The sequence below is a fragment of the Chiroxiphia lanceolata genome, chromosome 5 (assembly GCF_009829145.1).
Source record: "Chiroxiphia lanceolata isolate bChiLan1 chromosome 5, bChiLan1.pri, whole genome shotgun sequence".
NCBI classification, from domain to species: Eukaryota; Metazoa; Chordata; class Aves; order Passeriformes; family Pipridae; genus Chiroxiphia; species Chiroxiphia lanceolata.
This window is the reverse complement of record NC_045641.1, coordinates 24757225-24776472: the sequence shown is the minus strand read 5'-3', so window position 1 is coordinate 24776472 and position 19248 is coordinate 24757225. Positions and strand designations below refer to the sequence as shown.

The following is a 19248-nucleotide window of genomic DNA, read 5'->3' as shown; positions in this document are numbered from 1 at the left end:
AGTTTTCAAAATATGTTTTTAAAGGTGGAAAGAGCTATTGTATCAATTTAAAAAGGAGGCAAGAGGAATCACATATTGGACCAATGCCAGTAGTACAAGCACAGTGTACTACTGAGATCAGCTCAGTTGGTTAGAGCATGATGCTAATAGCACCAAGGTTGTGGGTTCAATCCCTCTGTGGGCCATTCACTTAAGAGTTGGACTCAGTGATCCTTGTGGGTCCCTTCCAACTCAGAATATTCTCTGATTCTGTCAATCTAGAGCTCTGTACAAGAAGTATCATACCTTTGAAAATTATATCATAGTATAGCTTACACAGAAATGAGACTCACTGTTCTGGCTAGGATTTAGGAATAATTTCATTTCATTTGTTTTGATGGTTTAGAATTAATTACAGTTAGAATACTGTTTGTTTTAACTTGCAGATGCGGTCTGTTGGACGAATATTTAAATTCATCGACATGCCAACAGAAGAGACAAAAAGCATTAAACCACAGAAAAATAATCAGTTTTCAGATGCCCTTGTAATTGAAAACAGGCATGTAAAGAAAGAGAAGAACTGGCCATCCGGGGGCCAAATGACTGTGAAAGACCTTACGGCCAAATACGGTGAAGGAGGATCTGCTGTGTTAGAAAACATTTCCTTCTCGATAAGTTCAGGGCAGAGGGTAAGACACTGTTTTGTTGTGTTTGTTCTGACTTCTATTAGCTTAACTGTAGAATTGTCATTATAAATCTATTCTATGACTAACGGGGAGTTTGAGTCCAGTAAGGTTTTGTAAATGAAATTTTTGCAAAACAAAATATCATCTAAAGTACCTGAAGAACAGAAATGGCTTATGTCTATTCTTAAAAAGAGCTCATCTTATTGACTACAAACGAAAAAAGAAGGCAAGGAAAATCTGCCTTCAGTTATTCTAGAAGTCTTGGCACTATTTACAGCTCAGTGAAGAACAGTGGGGATGTTTGTTGGTCATAAGGAGCAGAATATACTGATATAATATGTATGCAGCAGTTCTCCAAGTTGTATTCCTGTGCCTGAAATTGTCCACCTTCTCCTGGGGAGAGGGAAGCTTGCTGGTGAGCGCAGGTGCTGGGGGCAGCCTGACCCAGATGGGGCAGGGCACGAAAGAATACTGGCTGCTGTGCCAAGGGTAATGCACTGGTGATTCCGGTAGCCGGAGGGTGGAGGTGCCGTCCTACCCATTCCATGAAGGCTCTATGCCACCCTGAATTATTATATTACAGACCATAAAGAGCTGTATTCTTTAGAGGATTGACAAGCCTCTAATTAATCTTCATGTGTGTTTGGGGTTGGATTCAAGAAAGAGCTCTAGTTTAAGGACAGCATTTAGGCAGAAGTTTAACACTTTGCTTCAAGTTCTTGCTAAAGTACCAGCCTTGATGGGATGGGAAGAAAGGCTGATGTGATTTCCTGAGCTGGAGCCATACAGATGAAGAGGAGATTTTAACTGTCCCACATAGATGAGAAAACAGTTCCAGTGACAACTCCCTGGCTTTGACACAAGGGAGATCTTCGCTCCTAATTTGGATGTCACCAGTCTCTGCCAGATTTGGTAGATCTCTCTTGGTTTAACTGAACTGAATGTTTCATCTACTAAGTTTGAGGACATCAAAATTTTGAACCCAGTACTCTGACTTCCTGTAGCACCATCCTGAAGCCAATCTGCCTTGAAAGAGAGACACCTGTGATTCCTGGAACTTGGAGATGCAGGTGCTGCTGCAGTCTGGTGGATTTCCTTCCTGGAAAATCCCATGAAGCAATGGAGTCTGAAAGATAAAAGATACTTTTGTACTGTACAGAGAGAAGGCAGAGCAGTAAAAACAAAGATCATTTTTTCAAGGGCTATGTTTCAAATTGGGTGATGTACCCTGAGTTTAGATGTAAGCATGCTCCTTAAACTGGTGAGGATTTTTCTCTCGCTAGAGAAGGACATGTAAACCAAACAGGAGAGGGGAGAGCTCTGCTATGTTGAGACGTAGAATAGAATAGAATAGAATAGAATAACATAGTCATCTAGTCCAGCTGCCTGACCACTTCAGGACTGACCAGAAGTTAAAGCACTGTCCAAGGGCATTGTCCAAATGCCTCTTAAAAACTGACAGACTATGGGTATTGACCACCTCTCTAGAAAGCCTGTTTCAGTGTTTGACCACCTTCTCAGTAAATAAATGCTTCCTTATGTCCAGTCTGATCCTCCCCTGATGCAGCTTTGAACCATTCCCACCATTTCCTCTCACTGGATCCCAGGGAGAAGAGATCAGTTGCACCTTAGCCTCCTCTTCAAACTAGACAAGCCCAAAGTCCTGGCCACCCCTCATAGGATATCCTTTCCAGCCCTGTCACCAGCTTTGTTGCCCTCCTCTGAATGCATTCAAAGACTTTCACATCCTTCTTAAACCATGGAACCCAGAACTTGACACAGCACTCCAGGTGAGGCTGCTCCAATGCTAAATAGAGCAGGATAATCACCCCTTTTGACCAGCTGGTGGTGCTGTGTTTGATGAACCCCAGGAGGAGTTTGTCCTCTTGGCTGCCAGCTCTTGATCCTGTTGTCAGCTCCAGATCCTCTCTTCAGGGCTGCTCTTCAGACCCTCCTATCTCAGTTTATACTTGTGCCTGGCATTGCTCCATCCCAGGTGCAGAATCTGACATTTGGACTTGTTAAATATCATTAATCATTGTCCAGTGCTCCCAATTTATCTGGATCCCTTGGCAAGGCCTGTTGTCCTCAAGACAGTCAACAGCATTTCCCAGTTTGGTATCATCAGCAAACTTTGTAATGGTCCATTTATCTCCTGCATACAGGTAATTGATGAATATATGGAACAGAGCCAGCCGTAGGATTGAGCCCTGAGTAATACCACTGGTGACTGGACACCAGCCAGATGTAGCCCCATTCACTACAACCCTTCAGCCAGTTGCTCACTCAGTGCACTGTGAACCCACTCATCCCACAGCCGGAGAACTTGTCCAGAAGGATGCTGTGAGGGACAGTATCAAAAGCCTTACTAAAATCCAGAAAAAACTACATCCACCACCTTTCTTTCATCCACATGGTGGGTGACTGCATCATAGAAGGATATCTTATTAGTTACACAGCCCTTTCTCTTTGTGAACCCTGTTGACTGTGCCTGATGGCATTATTCTTTAAATGCCTTTCAGTAGTACACTGTATAGTCGTCCTCATGATTTTTTCAGGAACTGAGGTTAGACTAACAGGACTGTAGTTGTATATGGTCACCCTACAAAAGCAGACCACACTCAGACAGGACATCACTAGCCATGTAAACCCAGATGTTGGAAAAGGCAGCATTTCAGTGTTTGCTGGGGATTGCTGCAGATATTGCTTGCTCCTGTAATTGGTCAGTGCAACAGTACAAGGGGAAAAGAGCTTTCTTAAAGAAAACTCTATGTATTATGTTTCTTCCCATCCTAGAGATAAGGAAAGTCTGCATCAACTGGGCAGGTTGAGGACTTGCACAGCTGCTTGGGAGTGGCCAATGGCATGGTTTGTGCTGGAATCACTGCCTCAGGCCCAAGCTACTCCACTAAAAATTCATGGTCTGATCAGAGTTATGCCCTCTATTTTTGGTTGTATGAAAATGGAGTAGCTTACTAGGGTGATTCAAGTGCACTCCCTACTTAGTTTTTGTCGGCTGCATGTGACTTTGCTGAAGAGTGCTTCATAGCAAAGCGAAGGGAAAAGGTACAAAAGCTGGACTAATCAGTACAAGATAATAGATAAGTAAATTTCTGACTTTCAGCTAAGGGTAGGTTATCAGATTTTTCATCTTAGTTAATTTTAACAATGCTAAGAAGTCTGGCCCAATGTTTGATTCAGCCCTTGCTATAGGCTTTTATCGCTCCCAGTTGAATGACATTTGCTACCCCACTGAGATCCATTTGGACTGTTCTTCACTGATGAGATCTTTAAGGTTTTTGCCTTAGTCTGTGATTAATATATGAACAGTATTAAATGTTGGCTCTTACAATTTGCATTGCAGGTAGGCCTTTTAGGAAGAACAGGCTCAGGGAAAAGCACCTTACTTTTTGCATTTTTAAGACTGCTGGATACAGAAGGGGATATCCAGATTGATGGAGTTTCCTGGAACACAGTGAGCGTGCAGCAATGGAGAAAGGCATTTGGAGTGATTCCTCAGGTAATGAGATTATTGTATATTTTTGTGCCTTTGTTTTCATTGGTTCTATATCCATATGTGCATAGTTATCTTGAAGATGGAAGTTTGTTATTTGTATGTAGAGAAACAAACAGAACACAGATTTTGTGAAAAGGGGAGTGGCATGGATGAATGGGTGGATGGATACAATGATTCACAGCAAACTTTGTCTTTTTAGGGTTTCTATGCCACTCACACAAGAACTTTTCTAGAATGGGAAGGTACAGCACACTTAAGCAGTAGGGTTTCTAGCCTGCTTATCCCTGCTCCTTTAACACTGTTTGCATGTTGATTCAAAATAAGATAGTGCCCCTTGAAGAAAAAATACAATAAGTGTCCTCAGCTGTTTTCTGAAGCCCTGCATCACATATTATGGTTAACATCTGCATACTGTACATTGCCTGTTTTCCCTGACAGGCTGATAGCAAGCAATTAAACCTAGGGCTTCTGAGTCCCTTGCCAAAATCCCTGCCACTGGACCATTGTCTTGTATTAGTTACAGCTAATTATTAGATTAGCTGTTTGAAAAATTAATGTTATTGTCTGCATACAGTAACACTAAAAGGTGATTGCTCACTGTAAGGGTAGGAATGAAAACTGAAGGAATTTTCATGGCTAGGCTTTGTGAATGAAGATTTGGGAACTGAAGGAATTAACTGCATAATTTTAATGCCATGTTTTGTATTTTTGTTGTTGAAAGCTGTCAGTCCTTACCAACAATGCTGATACATGAGTAACACGTATTGGCCTTGTCTTCTTTGAATGCTATACATCAGATAGTTCTTCAGCTATAAAATGTACACAGTCTTTTCTATACAGTGTTCATTCCTTTGGAAATCTTGTGACTGAATTAATCTTGGCAGATTAATTCATGTAGTATTTGAGGGCAATCTTACCAATGAGTCACTTGTAGTATTGTGGGGCAGAGGGAGAGCAGTTGCAGATCAGCTGGTCACACTGTGAGGGGCCATGCAGTCTGCCCCAACTTTGTCCACACTTGAGGGGTGGCTACTAACCCTAGAGACTGACAAATACGGTTTGATCCTTGGCCGCCCTGGGTGACCTTCTCTTTGACAGACCCACAAGGGGTGCGTCAAACAGGGTGACCAAGGATCTCCTTTTAGCTGTTAGGTGTCAAACCCTAACTGTGCTATTCCCAGCATCCTGTCTCCACCGTAAAGCTGTTGCATTTGGTTTCTGTGCATATGGTTTGCTTCCAGGTAGTGTCCTGTCCGAGAAAGGTGGTTACTGTCTTAAAAAGCTGGCGAGTGTATGTGGAGTATAAAGCTGTTGTGCACTGACTACATGAGGAACTTTAAAATAGTTGGAGATACTCTGGGACACCCAGCCAGTTTAACTAAAAATATGCTGTTAGTTTTACAGCTTTGGATGCTGTTAAAAGATGCTGAAATGCTGGAAAAACAATGGCCTTGATTTTGCAAACACAAGGAGGATTCGGAATTAAATTTTTCTGCTTCATGATCAGTTCTGAGTTGTGATAGCTTCCCTTTCAAAAATGTTGTTCCACAGTAGCCCTAGTGGCATTTATTTAAAACAGGAGTGCAAAGAAGGCACAATTCTCTCTTCTCTGTGCATTTCCACAATCATACTCTGAAATTTCCTCAAAGGCAGCAATTTTTTAGCACTTTGACCTTGCCAGAACACACCCTTTCTTTACTGCCACATTACTCCTTCAGCAAAACAAGCCCAACAGGGCAGTGGTGAGTCCACTGGTTGGATTAATTTCTTACCTGAGGTCTACCAGTCACATGCTGCCTGCTGAACTGAGGCTTGCTTGGCAAGCTGGCCTTTGATAGTTGACCTGTTGTCACCCTTTCTGTCCTCTCTTCAACATTTTCACATCTATCTGTTCCTTTAAACTTTTATTTCTTTATTATAGCTGGCTCAGTTCTGCAGCATGATTGTCGCTTGCGATTATGAAAAGAAGTTCCCCCTTCAGATCAAGGCAGCTATGCAGTGAACTGCATGTGTAGCTGCATCTATTTAGTTTGGAGGACAGGTATGTTACAGAGCTGTCCTCCAAAGCATGGCTGTATAGGATGAAGAATGCTTTTACGAGTACAAGCTATGTCTCCACTGCAAAATTTTCCTATGTGGCCAAGTATAACTTTCTGTATTGGAAGGGGCTTCCTTGTCTCTCCCGTAGTCATCCTTTTGCTCTCAGCCCTTTCTCCCTTTGGCATGTGGTTGCCCAGCAGGGTTTTTGCTTTCTGTCTCCAGCTGTCCTCGAGAATGCGTGGACTGAGAAGAAAACTCAATGCTTGATAACAAGTAGTCATTGTCCCACTGAAAAGTATGAGGAATAATTCTCATAGCTGAGTACTCACTATAGACTCGCTAATGGTATAGAAATTATCATTCTGCAACCATCAGCAAAATTCAAGAGACATTTTTTACATGAGCAGTGTAACTTGCCCTTCTGCTAGTGAGGCGCATTGCTAGTTCATTGTTAAAATTACACATTTAGTTCAGTTCACAAGACCCTGATATGTGGCTCAGTGCCAAATAATCCCAGCCTTCCATTCTCTGGAAGGTCACGAGAGTTGCCAGCCTGTTTGCATTCTTCAGCTCACAGGTCTTGTCCCAAAGCCTTGCCAAAGAACTGCACATTATGCCTCAAAAGTTCCCACATTCAGAACAAAATGAAGTTTTCAGCAGCACTTTCCCAGCAGGAAAGAGAAATTGCATATGCCACCCTGCCTTTCCCGGCAGAACAGAGGGAGCCTTTTGTTCTTAGCCATTCACCTACAGCTTCAGAATGGAAAAAAAAAAAGTTGTCTTTCCTTTCCTGGGAGGCTCGCCTCCAGCAACACCTGGATATTCGCTGTCTCCAGGAGAGTCTTCGCTAACAAAAGGAGAATGGAGCTCTACCTGAGGCATGCTTCCTCCTGAAAACTTTCCAACACTCTCCTTCTCTTCCTTAACCCTAAGTTTCCCAATTTAGTAGAAAAGAAGTGCTTTTCCTCCGTGGGAGCCTCACTGTTGCACAACTGCATAGCACACACAGCGTTCTAAGACACTGCTGTCTGCTCCATGCAGTGTGGTCAGGGATCACACTGAGCTGGAGCAAAGGCAAAACCCCTGTTTCTTTCAGTATCTTAAATCTGGCTGTCAGTGCCTTGTGGTGGTGTGAAGGGATAAAATATGTCTCCTGAAGCACTCACAAGGAAGTTTCTTCCTGTACCTTCTCAAATGGCTGTGGTTCTGAAGCACAGCCTACCCACAGCGCTGCTCCTACAGGCTGTTTGTCATTCTCCTGCAGAACAATTGCACCAGCAACACCAGGCTGTACCTTTGCACCCATCATCCTTTCTTTCTGGACAGACCTTTCTGATGATGCTTCTGCAGGCGTTTGCCCACTACATTTCCAGGGAGAGGACTTCCAGATGCATTTGATTTCATCACACTGAGGCTCTCTTGTATACAGGTCCTCATGCAGATTGCATCCTGAAGTATTTAAGAGTCAGATTCAGAAAATGTCTTCAGAAATTTGGCTTTGAATGGAAACAGGAAACTTGCAGCCAATTTCCCATTAATATAAATGATCAGAAAGCTGAGACCCATGCTGCTAGCTCCAAGAAAGGGGATGACTTCTGATGTTTACTTGAGTGTTCTTCCACTGCATCCTAGAAGATCTTACACTGTTTTCTACATGTAAATACTCCATATAGAGTTAAAATCAAGCTTAGCATAGAGTACAAGATTACTATAGTTTGTGGGACTGCCAGATGACAAAAAAAAAAATCAGTTTTGCTCCTTTCTTTTACTGAAGAAGTGAAATTTCACAACTTTTGTATTTGAAGTTCCAGTTTTTCAGCAGCTATCACACTGTGTTCATTGATTCTGTCTCTGTCTGTCTGTCTACAGCACTGTTTCTCATACCCTTCAGGGCTGCTCACTTTTGGAGGTTGGCTGTTTTGTGGTGTGCCTGCCCACTCGTGTCTGGTGCAGCTGCTGAGCAGTGCTGCTCCCCAGGGTGGTCCCATAGAGGGTTCCTGCAGGGCATTGGGACGAGTCGGCATCACCGTATTGGGGACCGTCTGCTGCATCAGACCTATACACAGAGCAACTGGGGATAGTAGTTAATAACCCCATGGGTTTGTTTCGGGCAGTATATAGGTTGCTTTCTGCATCATGGGTTCAGTGTTGCCAGGAGCACAGCACTTACGTTTACCGTTAAGCTCCATGGGAGCCAGATGTTTTGGCATCTCCAAGGGAGAACATTACAGAACAGGTCCCAAAAAACTTTCAGGTTTTCCTTGCTCCTGTGCTCTTATTCCTGCCTGTCGATATTTTAATGTCAATGTGAAGTCCCTAAAGGACACTTATTGAAAACAAAACCTCTAACTCTGCACCTAATACTAAAGCATTCACATAGTAACTTGATTTTGTTTCATGTTGATATTGTTACTATAATATAGAAAAAGCACAGAAGGCTGCATGGACGTCATGCTGTTGTTACTCGTAACTTCTCTGTGCCTGGAGCTGCTATCTGGTTCCAGCTGATGTTGCATTTGTTCTCCAGCCCTGGGGCATGTGGGAAGAAGGGGCCATGGGTCTTTCTGAGGACCTGCACACAGGTTGCAGCGGCAGCAGCTACTCACAGCTAGGATACTCTCACTCCTTAGCAGCCTTTTGTCAACTGATCCTTAACTCTTCTGTATGCAATTGCTGAGATACTTCAGGGTCTTGATTTTCCACATAACAGTTAAATCGCTTAGGAAGCTTACTGCCGGCTCACAATGGCTGTAACTGCTGATGGAGAATAATGCCCTTCAGAGGGATTGAGTTACAATATTTGGGGTGGTCAGAACATAAACATGACCATATTTATGTTCCAGAGTGTTTTGCTTATGGGTAGATGTCAGGTCTAAGAAACCATTTGTTGTATGATCACACCCATTATCATCCTGTGCGAATCTGAACAAGTGACCTAGAAGACCTGGCAGATTTGCTGCCAGTTTCCCCAGCCATCCATTGCCCCTTCCAATGCTCTCCTTATTTCTACTTCTTCCGTATTTATGAACAACGTAAGTCCTTGGGATTCACTTGGTATTTTTTTTCACTTTAGACTTCTAGTTTTTAAGAATATGTAAAGATGTATTTCTTCTTCCCTTTGTAAGTAGACTCTAAACTGCCTGTGTGACATGGTATTTACTCAAGTGAACCCTATGTGGTTTCTAATGAACTGGGAGGAAGGAGGTGTTGAAGAGAGAAGTACCAGAATTCAGGACAATGAAATATTTACCTTGTGGGGAAAAAAAACCCCCAACCCTGCTGTTGGGAATAGCTTGCTTTTAGTGCCCTGGTTCTCAAAAGCACAGTTATTAGAAATAGCAGCAGCTTCTGAAGAAAGTTGTACCCTTTATTGCTCTGCCTGCTGTACTTCAGCAGGAATGTTATTCAGCCCTATCTTCAAAACTGGTTTGTTCAGTTAACTGTTCTTTACCACTGAGAAATGAAAATACCTGTTCCATTAGTTAAATGTATTGCGCTCACAGTGTGAACAAACCCATGTCTGACACTGTTTCCACAGCATTGTTGTTTCCACCACACCCATTACTTGGAGGAACCTAATCCTGCTGCAAATATGTCACCCCGCTCATGCCACCTAACCAGTGTAGGACATGGGAAAAGGACTATGCTGTACTTCATCAAAGCTTTCACTGTTATTAAGGAGAACAATTATAAAGGAAAGAGTCTACTCTTTCTGCCTTGTCTCTACAAAAAGTACTTCAATGATATAATTTTTAGCTCTGTGTGCTGCTGCCCCTGCTGCAGATCAGTCAGTGTATTGCTGGCCATGCAGTGAAGGTCTCATTGCACTTTAACCCATCCCACTGACTGCAGGGCACCACAGTGCAGCTCCTTTTCTCCTCTGGTCTCTTGAATCAGGTACTTCCTTCTCTCTTGCACCAAATAAGTTGGCAATGGCGTATATATCTTAATCAAGCAAATTAATTAATGTAATTTATTTTCCTCTGCAACATTAAAACTTTTAATTAATCATAATTAAACAATTAATATAAATGTGTGTTTAAATCACTTTGAAAGCGATGAAGGAATGTCAAATTTCCATGTTAGGTCAAATGGAAATTGTGTTAGACAAACTAAACTCTGGGAAAACACTTGCTAATTGTATTCTCTCAGCTATCTTCTGCTGGTACAGCTACTCATTCACTGCTTTTGGTAGCATTTGACTACCGAGACTCCAAGAATTTATGTGGCCATGAATCACTTGCATTTCAACATGTTTTCTCTAAATAAATATTTTATTTAAAAAGACAGAAGAAAATAATTGTCTCAAATCTTTCCTCTTGGTATTTGTGGCGTACAAGGAAAGAGCAAGCAAATGGTCATATTTCTCAACAAGACATTTAAATTCTTTGAGAGCAAGTTCTCCCTGCTACAAACAGCAGGTGTACCTTACAGCATAGAAAACAATGGCTTGTTAAGAAATGTTGTACAGCCTCAGTGTCCCTCGAAGAATCTCATTTCCATCAGAATCTGACACACCCACCCCATGTAAAAAGAGATTAAACAAATATTTAATTTGTCTGAATCATTGCTTTTTGAGCCACAAAACATGTATCTAGGGGATGTTCGCTTAAATCTGCTTGTCCTGCTGGGGAAAGCAGAAGAGAGTAGTAACCTTCTGTGCAAGAAGGGTGCATTCTCAGTGCCAGAAAATGCGCGTCCTCCTCATGTTGTGCAGCAGAAGGCGGGCGTGAGACAGAGCAGGGAGAGCAGGTTGTTGCTGCTGCAGCCATGAACCTGGTCGTGCTCTGTCACATCTCAGTGACGTGATAGTGTGAGGGAAAGAAAACCTCTTCTGAGATAGGACTGGGACATGGTAAATGTCAGGGAATGATGCTGAAATACTTATTTGGCTATATTTGATTAGAAAAAGGGAAATTCATTGATGAAAAACAATTTAGGACAGCGTCCCCAAATTTTGACAAATATCCAACAGTTTTTTTCTCTCCAAACAAAATTGCGGTTTAACAAGGGTTTTTTTATGTTTGAATATGTTTGACATACTGAAGCATCAAAACTAGTTTTTAAAAGGCTTATTTCAAAATGAAAATACAGGAAATCTTTTATTCTGAAAACTGCTGAAATTTGGGTTTTGCTCGTTTTCAGACAAGTTTGGCTAAGATTTTTTTAAGACAGTTGCCAAAACCTTATTATATAAGGATTTTCAAAATCACTCTTTTTGGAACAGTGTTTTAAAAAAATTAAAAACCTGCAGTAAGCTCCATTTGGTAATTGCAGAAGGTTATTATTTTCTCTGTACACTTTACAATTTCTAGTGCTTTATGCAATGTTTCAAGTTAACTATCTACATTTATCTATATCTATATTTTTTCTTGTAGAAAGTGTTCATATTTTCTGGAACTTTCCGGATGAATTTGGATCCTTATGGACAGTGGAATGATGAAGAAATATGGAAAGTTGCCGAGGAGGTAAAACTGTTCAGTGTTATTTGTCTCCCTCTGGTGATGTGGTTACAGAAGGGTGCAGTGTAGGTCAAATGATTGTCATATTTTACATTTATGTAAAGTCTTAGGAAAAAAAGTGCAGAGGAAAGATAATGCTGTGCTTTAAAAAATATTTCTTATTAGTTATAAATATAGTTATTGCAATTCTCACACCAATGTGAAGCCAGCTGAGAGGAGCACTCTCTGACAAGGCATTTAGGCTTATGTACTGCTTGTATCATGGGAGCTTTCTCTGTCATGGAAAATAAGAATTATGGAATATTAGATTTCAGAAACCTGAAGGTTTTCCTCTAATTTTATGTTGACATTTTAGCAATATTTTTGTTTTCAAAGTCCCCAAGTTTAAGGGCTGTATTCTGTTTCCACATTGCACTGATCCCCATGTATTGCAGTTGTCAGGTGCCACCTGTTGGCTCTGCTGGTACTTTATAGATTGCAGAGGTGTCCATAATGCCTAGGCGAAAGGCAGGTGAGCATTACAGGAGGGAAAGACTGTAGACTAGGAAGCAGATGCCTTTTTCCAGCATACAGATGACCTAATTAATACAGACTTAACCATGAATTGGTGCTGTTTTCATTGTTCATTGCAAGTCTCAAGTATCAGAAAATGCTTACAAGTGTGAGACTTAATCTGAAAGCTTCCTCCTTTCCCATCCAGGAGGTTAAAACTCTGTCTCTGCTTGCTCTCTTGGGTTTATCTAATTTCTTCCCTACATTTGGAAAAAGGGAAAGTAGACACTTTCTGTGAGTAATTTATTGTCAAATAAAAACATAATGACATTTTTGTTTAGGTGGTGTGACAGCAGCTTTTCATACAGTCCTAGCAAAGGGTAACAGGGTGCTCAGTGCTGCTTCTCTGCTTCTTTGAGGCTGGGAAAAAAATGAATCAACATCTTCTCACTCAAAGAAGACAAGCTCTCCTGCTTTTGAGGATTGTTTCCAGTGTGCGTGTGAATTGAGCTTGGAATTTTAAAGAACTCAACCTCATTTACAATGGCATGAAAAAAAATAAATTAAGTGTTTATCATTAAGGAGTTTGGCAAATCCATATGTAACACTGAGGTTTTCATTGCACAGGCAAGAGTGCAAAGCAAATAGAAAAGAAAAAGAGCTGTAATGCTTTTTACTAGGAGCGATTGGATTGTTTACCAAGATCATGCTCTTGAAGTCAGTCTCATTAGTGGCAGTGAGTCAGTGTAACTTGGGAGCACGGTACAGAAATTAACTGTCAGCTTATTCCTGACTCACGTTGTCTGCTGAGGATTTTAAGGATCCTGCTGAGATCAGCATCAGCTTTTTATGCTCCTCAAACCAACTGCAGAGAGCAAGGCCTTGTCTGATGTTTCATTTTTTATTATCCCCATATTTCAGCACTTGAATCTGTCAGAGTTGTGTCAACCTGCGAGGTTAAGTTTTACTCTTACAATCAGCTGTCTGGACCCTATGGGTACATGGAGAGACCTTGTGCAGCTTTAAGAAGAAAGCACCTTTTCCAGCCTTTAGATGCAAAATTTCATTAAAGGACATGATGTGTTCAAAAGAGGAGCAAGGAAAAAAGCACTGGCCTTAATTTGCTTAGAAATTTAAGCATGACCTCTTCAGAAACTCAACATGTACCCACAAACCACAGTTTAATGTGGTATACATGTAAAAGGGAAACACAAAGTAGGAATTCCAATTTTTTGTTTTCCATGGAATGCAAACTAATTGCAGATCAGGAATATTTAAAAAATCCAAGAGAGGGCTCTTAATAAATTACTGGGATTGCATTGCATTTTTATAATGTTTTTTGGAGCCGTGAAACTCACATATGTTTCTTAGTTCTCCTATTTTACAAAAATGGCTCTGTAAATGCTGCTGCTAAGGTCAAGGAATGCAGTTTGTGTTCCACATCTGTGGAAGATGGAAATCTTTGTTTTGGGGTGTTTATCTCCCAATGAGACCAAACAGGAACACTGGAAGAAAGAGTCAGAAAACATCTTCTGGGCTGGATTCTGGCTTCTAGTCCAAAGGCAGCAGCTTCACTTGGCATGGGCATCCCTCTAAATGCTTTGTCACTAGTGCCAGAGGGAAGTCCTAATGCCATTAGTATAAATAAAGTGCACAAGGCCTTTGGGGTAGCAAAAGGAGCATTTGGAAACACAGAGCTGTAGAGACAGTGGCCTTGGTGAGTGGGGTTATTTTCTCTTTTGCTATAATGTAGCATATGAATTTTGGTCATTTCTTTTTAACCTCCTAGTGACTAAAGAGGCCTGTTTTCCTTTCAAAAATCACTTTCCTTAGCATTTCCAACAACGTACATTGCCACAGTCAGCAGTAACTCTATCTCACCAGTTCTTCCTGTCTTTTTTTCTTTCTGGCAGGTTGGGCTGAAGTCTGTAATTGAGCAGTTTCCAGGCAAGCTTGATTTTGTTCTTGTTGATGGAGGCTGTGTCCTGAGTCATGGCCACAAACAGCTGATGTGCCTTGCCCGGTCAGTTCTCAGCAAAGCTAAAATCTTGCTGCTCGATGAACCAAGTGCTCACCTGGACCCTGTGTACGTTTTGTTCATTTGTTCTGTCTTCTAATCTGAAATAAGAAAATCAGTGAGGCAGCACCATCTAAAGAGGCCTTTTGTAACTTGTTTGGTCTGTTACTAAACCTGATTTCAGTAATATATGTAAGTAATTCTGCGTGGGGGATCAGAGAAGCTTGGTTACAACCTTAACTTCGTGGCTAATAGGTACTTTGAGAGCAGAGATGCAGCATGCTGAGGCACTGCAGAGCGCTGGTGTCCGTGCATGTGAGCTTTGCAACACGCAGCCAGACTCTTACATAGGGTCAATACAGTTGTGGGCATGCACTTTGCAGTCTGAATGCCAATGTTTGCCTTTCAGAACTTCCCAAGTGATCAGGAAGACCCTGAAGCATGCGTTTGCCAACTGCACGGTGATACTCTCCGAACACAGGCTGGAGGCGATGCTGGAGTGCCAGCGATTTTTGGTGAGCATTTCTCATAGGCTCATTTGCTGTTGTTTCATTACATTTGATGAACATGCAAAATGCACCAAGTGGAAATTATGATGTTTTCTAATTGATGGAGGTCATTCAGGGCAGTTGTGCAACCTCCTATTGCTCTTTCACCTGAGCTGTCACAATCACCTGTGTTCAGATGGGCTGGGTCATGTTCTGGAGGAGCAGGATTCCCTCTGTCAACCAGAAGGAAAGTTGGATAGGTTATCCAGCTGCTGATCCAGGTGCCTTCTATTTTTTATTGGCTCAGGAGCTCCAGAAAAGTCTCAGCATCTCACAGACCTTTACAATTGCAAATGCAGAAATGGCTGTACTAGAGCAATAGGGGGCTGCTTGGGGAAGAGAGGTTTCCTAAGAAAACATGTGCAGAGTTGCTGATTTCTTTCAAGAAGCCATGTAAATATTCCTTTCATGTTTAATCATGGGGACAAAGTGTCGTGGGGTATTTTTTTTTATATAAAATGGTTAGTAAAGGAAAGAAAAGGCAAGTAATGCAATTGTTTTTAAAAATAAGGTTCCTTTCTCTCTATTTTCTTCACTCTTCTATGAGGGGATCTTCATTTTATGAAGAGGGAAACATCATTTCCTGTATTTGATGGGGTGCATTAGCACATCAGGAAGAACAGCCTGAAGTTGAAGCAGGCTAGTCAATAGGCAGGTTGTGCATCCTTTTGGATGTGCTGCTCCTCTATTTGTGCTAGACTTCGGCCTCACCTCCAGCCCACAGTCCCTGGCAACCAGGCTGCCTCTGCCTGGAACAGATTTCCAACCCTCCAGACCACATTTTAGCAACAGAGATGCTAGAAGTTCTTTCTTGTCAGACCTGTGTCCTCACCCTCACCCCACGGCAGTGCCAGCAAAGGAGCCTGATTTTTCCCTGTCTCCTGTTTGACAGGAGAGGCTGGCACAGCCTTACAGGGCAAACCTGTTGTCTCCTTCAAACAGAAGTGATCAGCACTTCCTTGTTTGGGAAGAAGAAAGTAGAGATGGCCTGGCACCTTGCTGGCAGCCTTCTCCCCCTGCTTGTGATATAACTATTTTCTGCAGTTAACACTTTCTTAATCAGGCGGTTTAGCAGCGCCAGGGAAATGCCACAGTCCTCGAAGACTTCAACAAATGGACTCAGAAGTAAAACTAAGTCACAAGGAGAAACCAGCAAGGCCAGCGGCATTTTTTCACTTGGGCAATAGGCACCTTTTCCACATGTTAAAATTTTAATGTATATTTTTGTGGATGTAATTAGAACAAACTAGAGATTAGAAACTGGAATTGTAAATTGCGCTTTTTCTGTTAGAAGATGTTTGCTATGCATTCATACATCTTCCCTGCTCCAGTACTTGCACTAGCTGAATTCTGTCAGCACCACCACTGAGCATTTAACTGAGTGATATGTTCCTTCAGGTAATTGAGGACAATAAGTTGCGGCAGTACGAGTCCATTCAGAAGCTGCTGAACGAAAAGAGCTCCTTCAGGCAGGCCATCAGCCACGCCGATCGCCTTAAGCTACTCCCAGCACACCACAGAAACTCCAGCAAACGCAAACCTCGCCCCCAAATCACTGCCTTGCAGGAGGAGACAGAGGAAGAAGTGCAGGAGACAAGGCTGTGAGACACTGTGTAGACACTCTCTTTGTGGAGTGAACGGTCAGCAGCTCCCCATGATGACAGGACCAGCACTTCTGAACCTGCAGGAGCCATGCACAGATTGAACCTTGAAGGAGGTGTTCACTGCAGTGACCACATGAGCGTGTGGGAATTACTTCCCTTCTGTGGTTAATCATGTGCAAGTTAGTACATTCTTTGAAGTTTTGCCACTTACAATGATGAAACCAGATTTCCTTTCAAAAGCTGCTCTAATTTGGTACAAACGAGATGGCAAGCAGAAGTAACCTGCCTAGCCTGACATAATTGTTTCAGAAAACTTTTAGAAATGTTCTTGCTGGGGTGAGAGAACAAGACAGCAGTGAGGAATGCAAAAAAAATAATCAAACCTGGGTGGAAAATAGAAAAATCAGCTTTGTTGGATTCACTTCCTGCAAACGAATTAAGGGACAATATCAGCAAGGCACACAGAAAACTTCCTCCTTTTTGTTTTCCATGCAGCAACTGTAATTTCAACTTAGCAGGAAAGGCCAAATGCCACGTGCATAGGTGAAAATGAAAGAAAAGAGGATATTGACTTGGAAGCCAGTCAACATCTGTCTTGTCTCTGGAGTTAAGGGAGAATTGGTATTTCCTTTTAAAACCTAGGAGCTGTCAACCCGACCCTGCACACACTCGCAGTGGGATTAGTGCAGGCTGACATCAGTATCTAGCAAAAGGTAGGACTTCTGGCAGTGGAGCTGCATAGGTCTGGCCCCTTTACATGCTTTTTACTTTGGCCTAACAAAAAAAAAGAAAAGAAGAAAGAAAACTCTTAGAAGTAGATTTGAATAATGAAATTAATTTTTATACTCTTGTGGTTTGCAGTTTTATTATGGAATTGAATGTTCTTTAGGATATTTTATTTATTTTAATATTGTTGCAAACTTTTGCTAAGGGAATTATGTATTTTAAGAGTGATTACTTACTATAAAGAAAAATATATTTGCACAAAAAGTTTCATATTTGGACTGTTAGGGGGGAGGGTTTGCTTCTAGTCTTTGATGTCTCACTAGGCTGTTAAAAACAAGGGCAGCCCCAGAGTTAGGCCAGGTACTGTCCGCTGCTGTCTTTGTGCACTAAAGTATTCTTCTAGTGATACAGGTGTTTTAGATTATTTTTTCTTTAAATAAAAACAAACAAACAAACAAACAAAACCCAAAACCCCCTGCCTATACGACACATTACAGCACCCCTGTCCCCATGGGGCAGTCACTGCAGACCAATTCTGCTACTTCTACTTGAGTCATTGCTGGATCTCCAAAACACGGACATAATTTTAATAACTACATTCTATTTATTACAAAACCACTGGGTAAAATGGCCTGTCAGAGCTGGCTGGGTGGCACTAGGTGGTGCTGCGGAGCTCAAACGCTGCACAGCTGAGTGGGTTCTGCTCAGCTCTGGGTCCCTCGCACTGCCTGAGCCCTACAGCTGCGAAGGCCCTACAGCAAGGCTTGAACTAAACTCTTCTGGGCATCCCGTGGCAGCAGCTGGAGCTGAGTGTTGGGCGTGACGCTCAAGGTGCCGCTGGGTCTGACTGAGCCCACGAGCACTGGAACTCACCCTGTATCATTCTTGTTTCCCTCTAGCTCTGCCCCCATTGCATACTTTCTGTCCCTCTTTACACACTTCCTCTGCAATATCTGGGTTTTTTTCCTGCCTGGTCCCTCATGCTGTACTTTTATTCTTGTTTGTCTTTTAGCACTTATCAGGGTCTGTTTCTGTCTGTGAGGACACCTCCTTTTGCTGCCTGATTTTCTCCACAAACCAATGTCTCCTGCTCACAGAGCATTCTGGATATCCTTGAGTTTCAATTCTGCCATGTCACTGTTTCTCTGCCACTAAGCTCTGCTTGGTTTAGCGTTTATAACAATGGAAAACTAAATGTATATTGACATAGCATCACTTTTGAATCCCATCTCCATTCCCTCTATCCCCTCAAGTCATTCACCTCATGCTGTTTATCCCTTTTCTCACACAGCCCACTCTCCATTTGTACAAATCTGGCCAGGGCTGCTGCAGAGTGTGGCCAAGCCCAAGGAGGCATGCCAAGGATTACTCTTTTTCAGGATGTTACTCAGGGTAGCAGACATACCATGTGGGAGAGTCTGTTATCTAAATAAACAAGATGATACAGAAAAATCAGCAGAACTACTGTGTCATTAGAATCAGCGCATGCTTCAAAGCTTGCACAATTATTAGTGTTAATGTTTTGGGGTCATTGTTGGAGTTAGAAGGTGCCAAGCTGGACTGAGCAGACAAGGAGACATTTCAGGAAAGAACAAGGTAAATACAGCAGGAGCATGTAGTAGACGGGACATATGGAAGCTGCTGACACAAACACTTGGAGCACTCTGAAGGAAAGTCAGCGGACTGACTGCCCCCACCCTGGGCCACACTACTTGTCGAAACAGCTTCTGCCATCAGTACCCAGCTACCACCACCACACTGCCTGTCCCAAAGAGCCCAGGCAAGATACTGCATAAGCTCTTCTCTCTTTGCCCTCTGAGGGCAAGTGGGAGAAGAGCGTGCTATTTCCTTCAAAGATCCCAAACCAGTGCTTCAGCTCCTTTGGAGTTCAGGCTGGAACAGGAGGTAAGTTGGTACCAACCTCCATGAGGAGGAGGACACAATCTCTCCTTCCCAACAAAGGTCAAGAAGAGCACGTTACCTTCTAGAGTAAATGTTCTTGTACTTGCTGTCAGGGACATGACAGCTCCCAGGGTTGTTTGCCTGATGCTAAACTGGGAAGTTGCACATGCTGTTCATGGTGGAAAATGGAGCACAAGAGAAAAAGAAAAAAAAAATGAGGCCATAAACTAAGCGCAGTGGAAGAAAAGAACAATGACCTTCATAAACACAGGCTG

At 42.3% G+C, this 19248-nt stretch overlaps 1 protein-coding gene across 1 annotated transcript in view; it reads left to right on the top strand.

Annotated features, from left to right (window-relative positions):
• The window catches only part of CFTR (CF transmembrane conductance regulator), a gene marked incomplete at its 5' end in the record, with an annotated part of 73242 nt that extends 55811 nt beyond the window's left edge, over positions 1 to 17431 (top strand). Inside the window, 6 exons of the mRNA XM_032688680.1 lie at positions 426 to 668; positions 4030 to 4185; positions 11601 to 11690; positions 14090 to 14262; positions 14603 to 14708; positions 16140 to 17431. Of these exons, the coding sequence (XP_032544571.1) occupies positions 426 to 668; positions 4030 to 4185; positions 11601 to 11690; positions 14090 to 14262; positions 14603 to 14708; positions 16140 to 16346 (975 nt within the window). The remainder of the gene's footprint in view (positions 1 to 425; positions 669 to 4029; positions 4186 to 11600; positions 11691 to 14089; positions 14263 to 14602; positions 14709 to 16139) is intronic.
• Positions 17432 to 19248: the final 1817 nt, after the last annotated feature.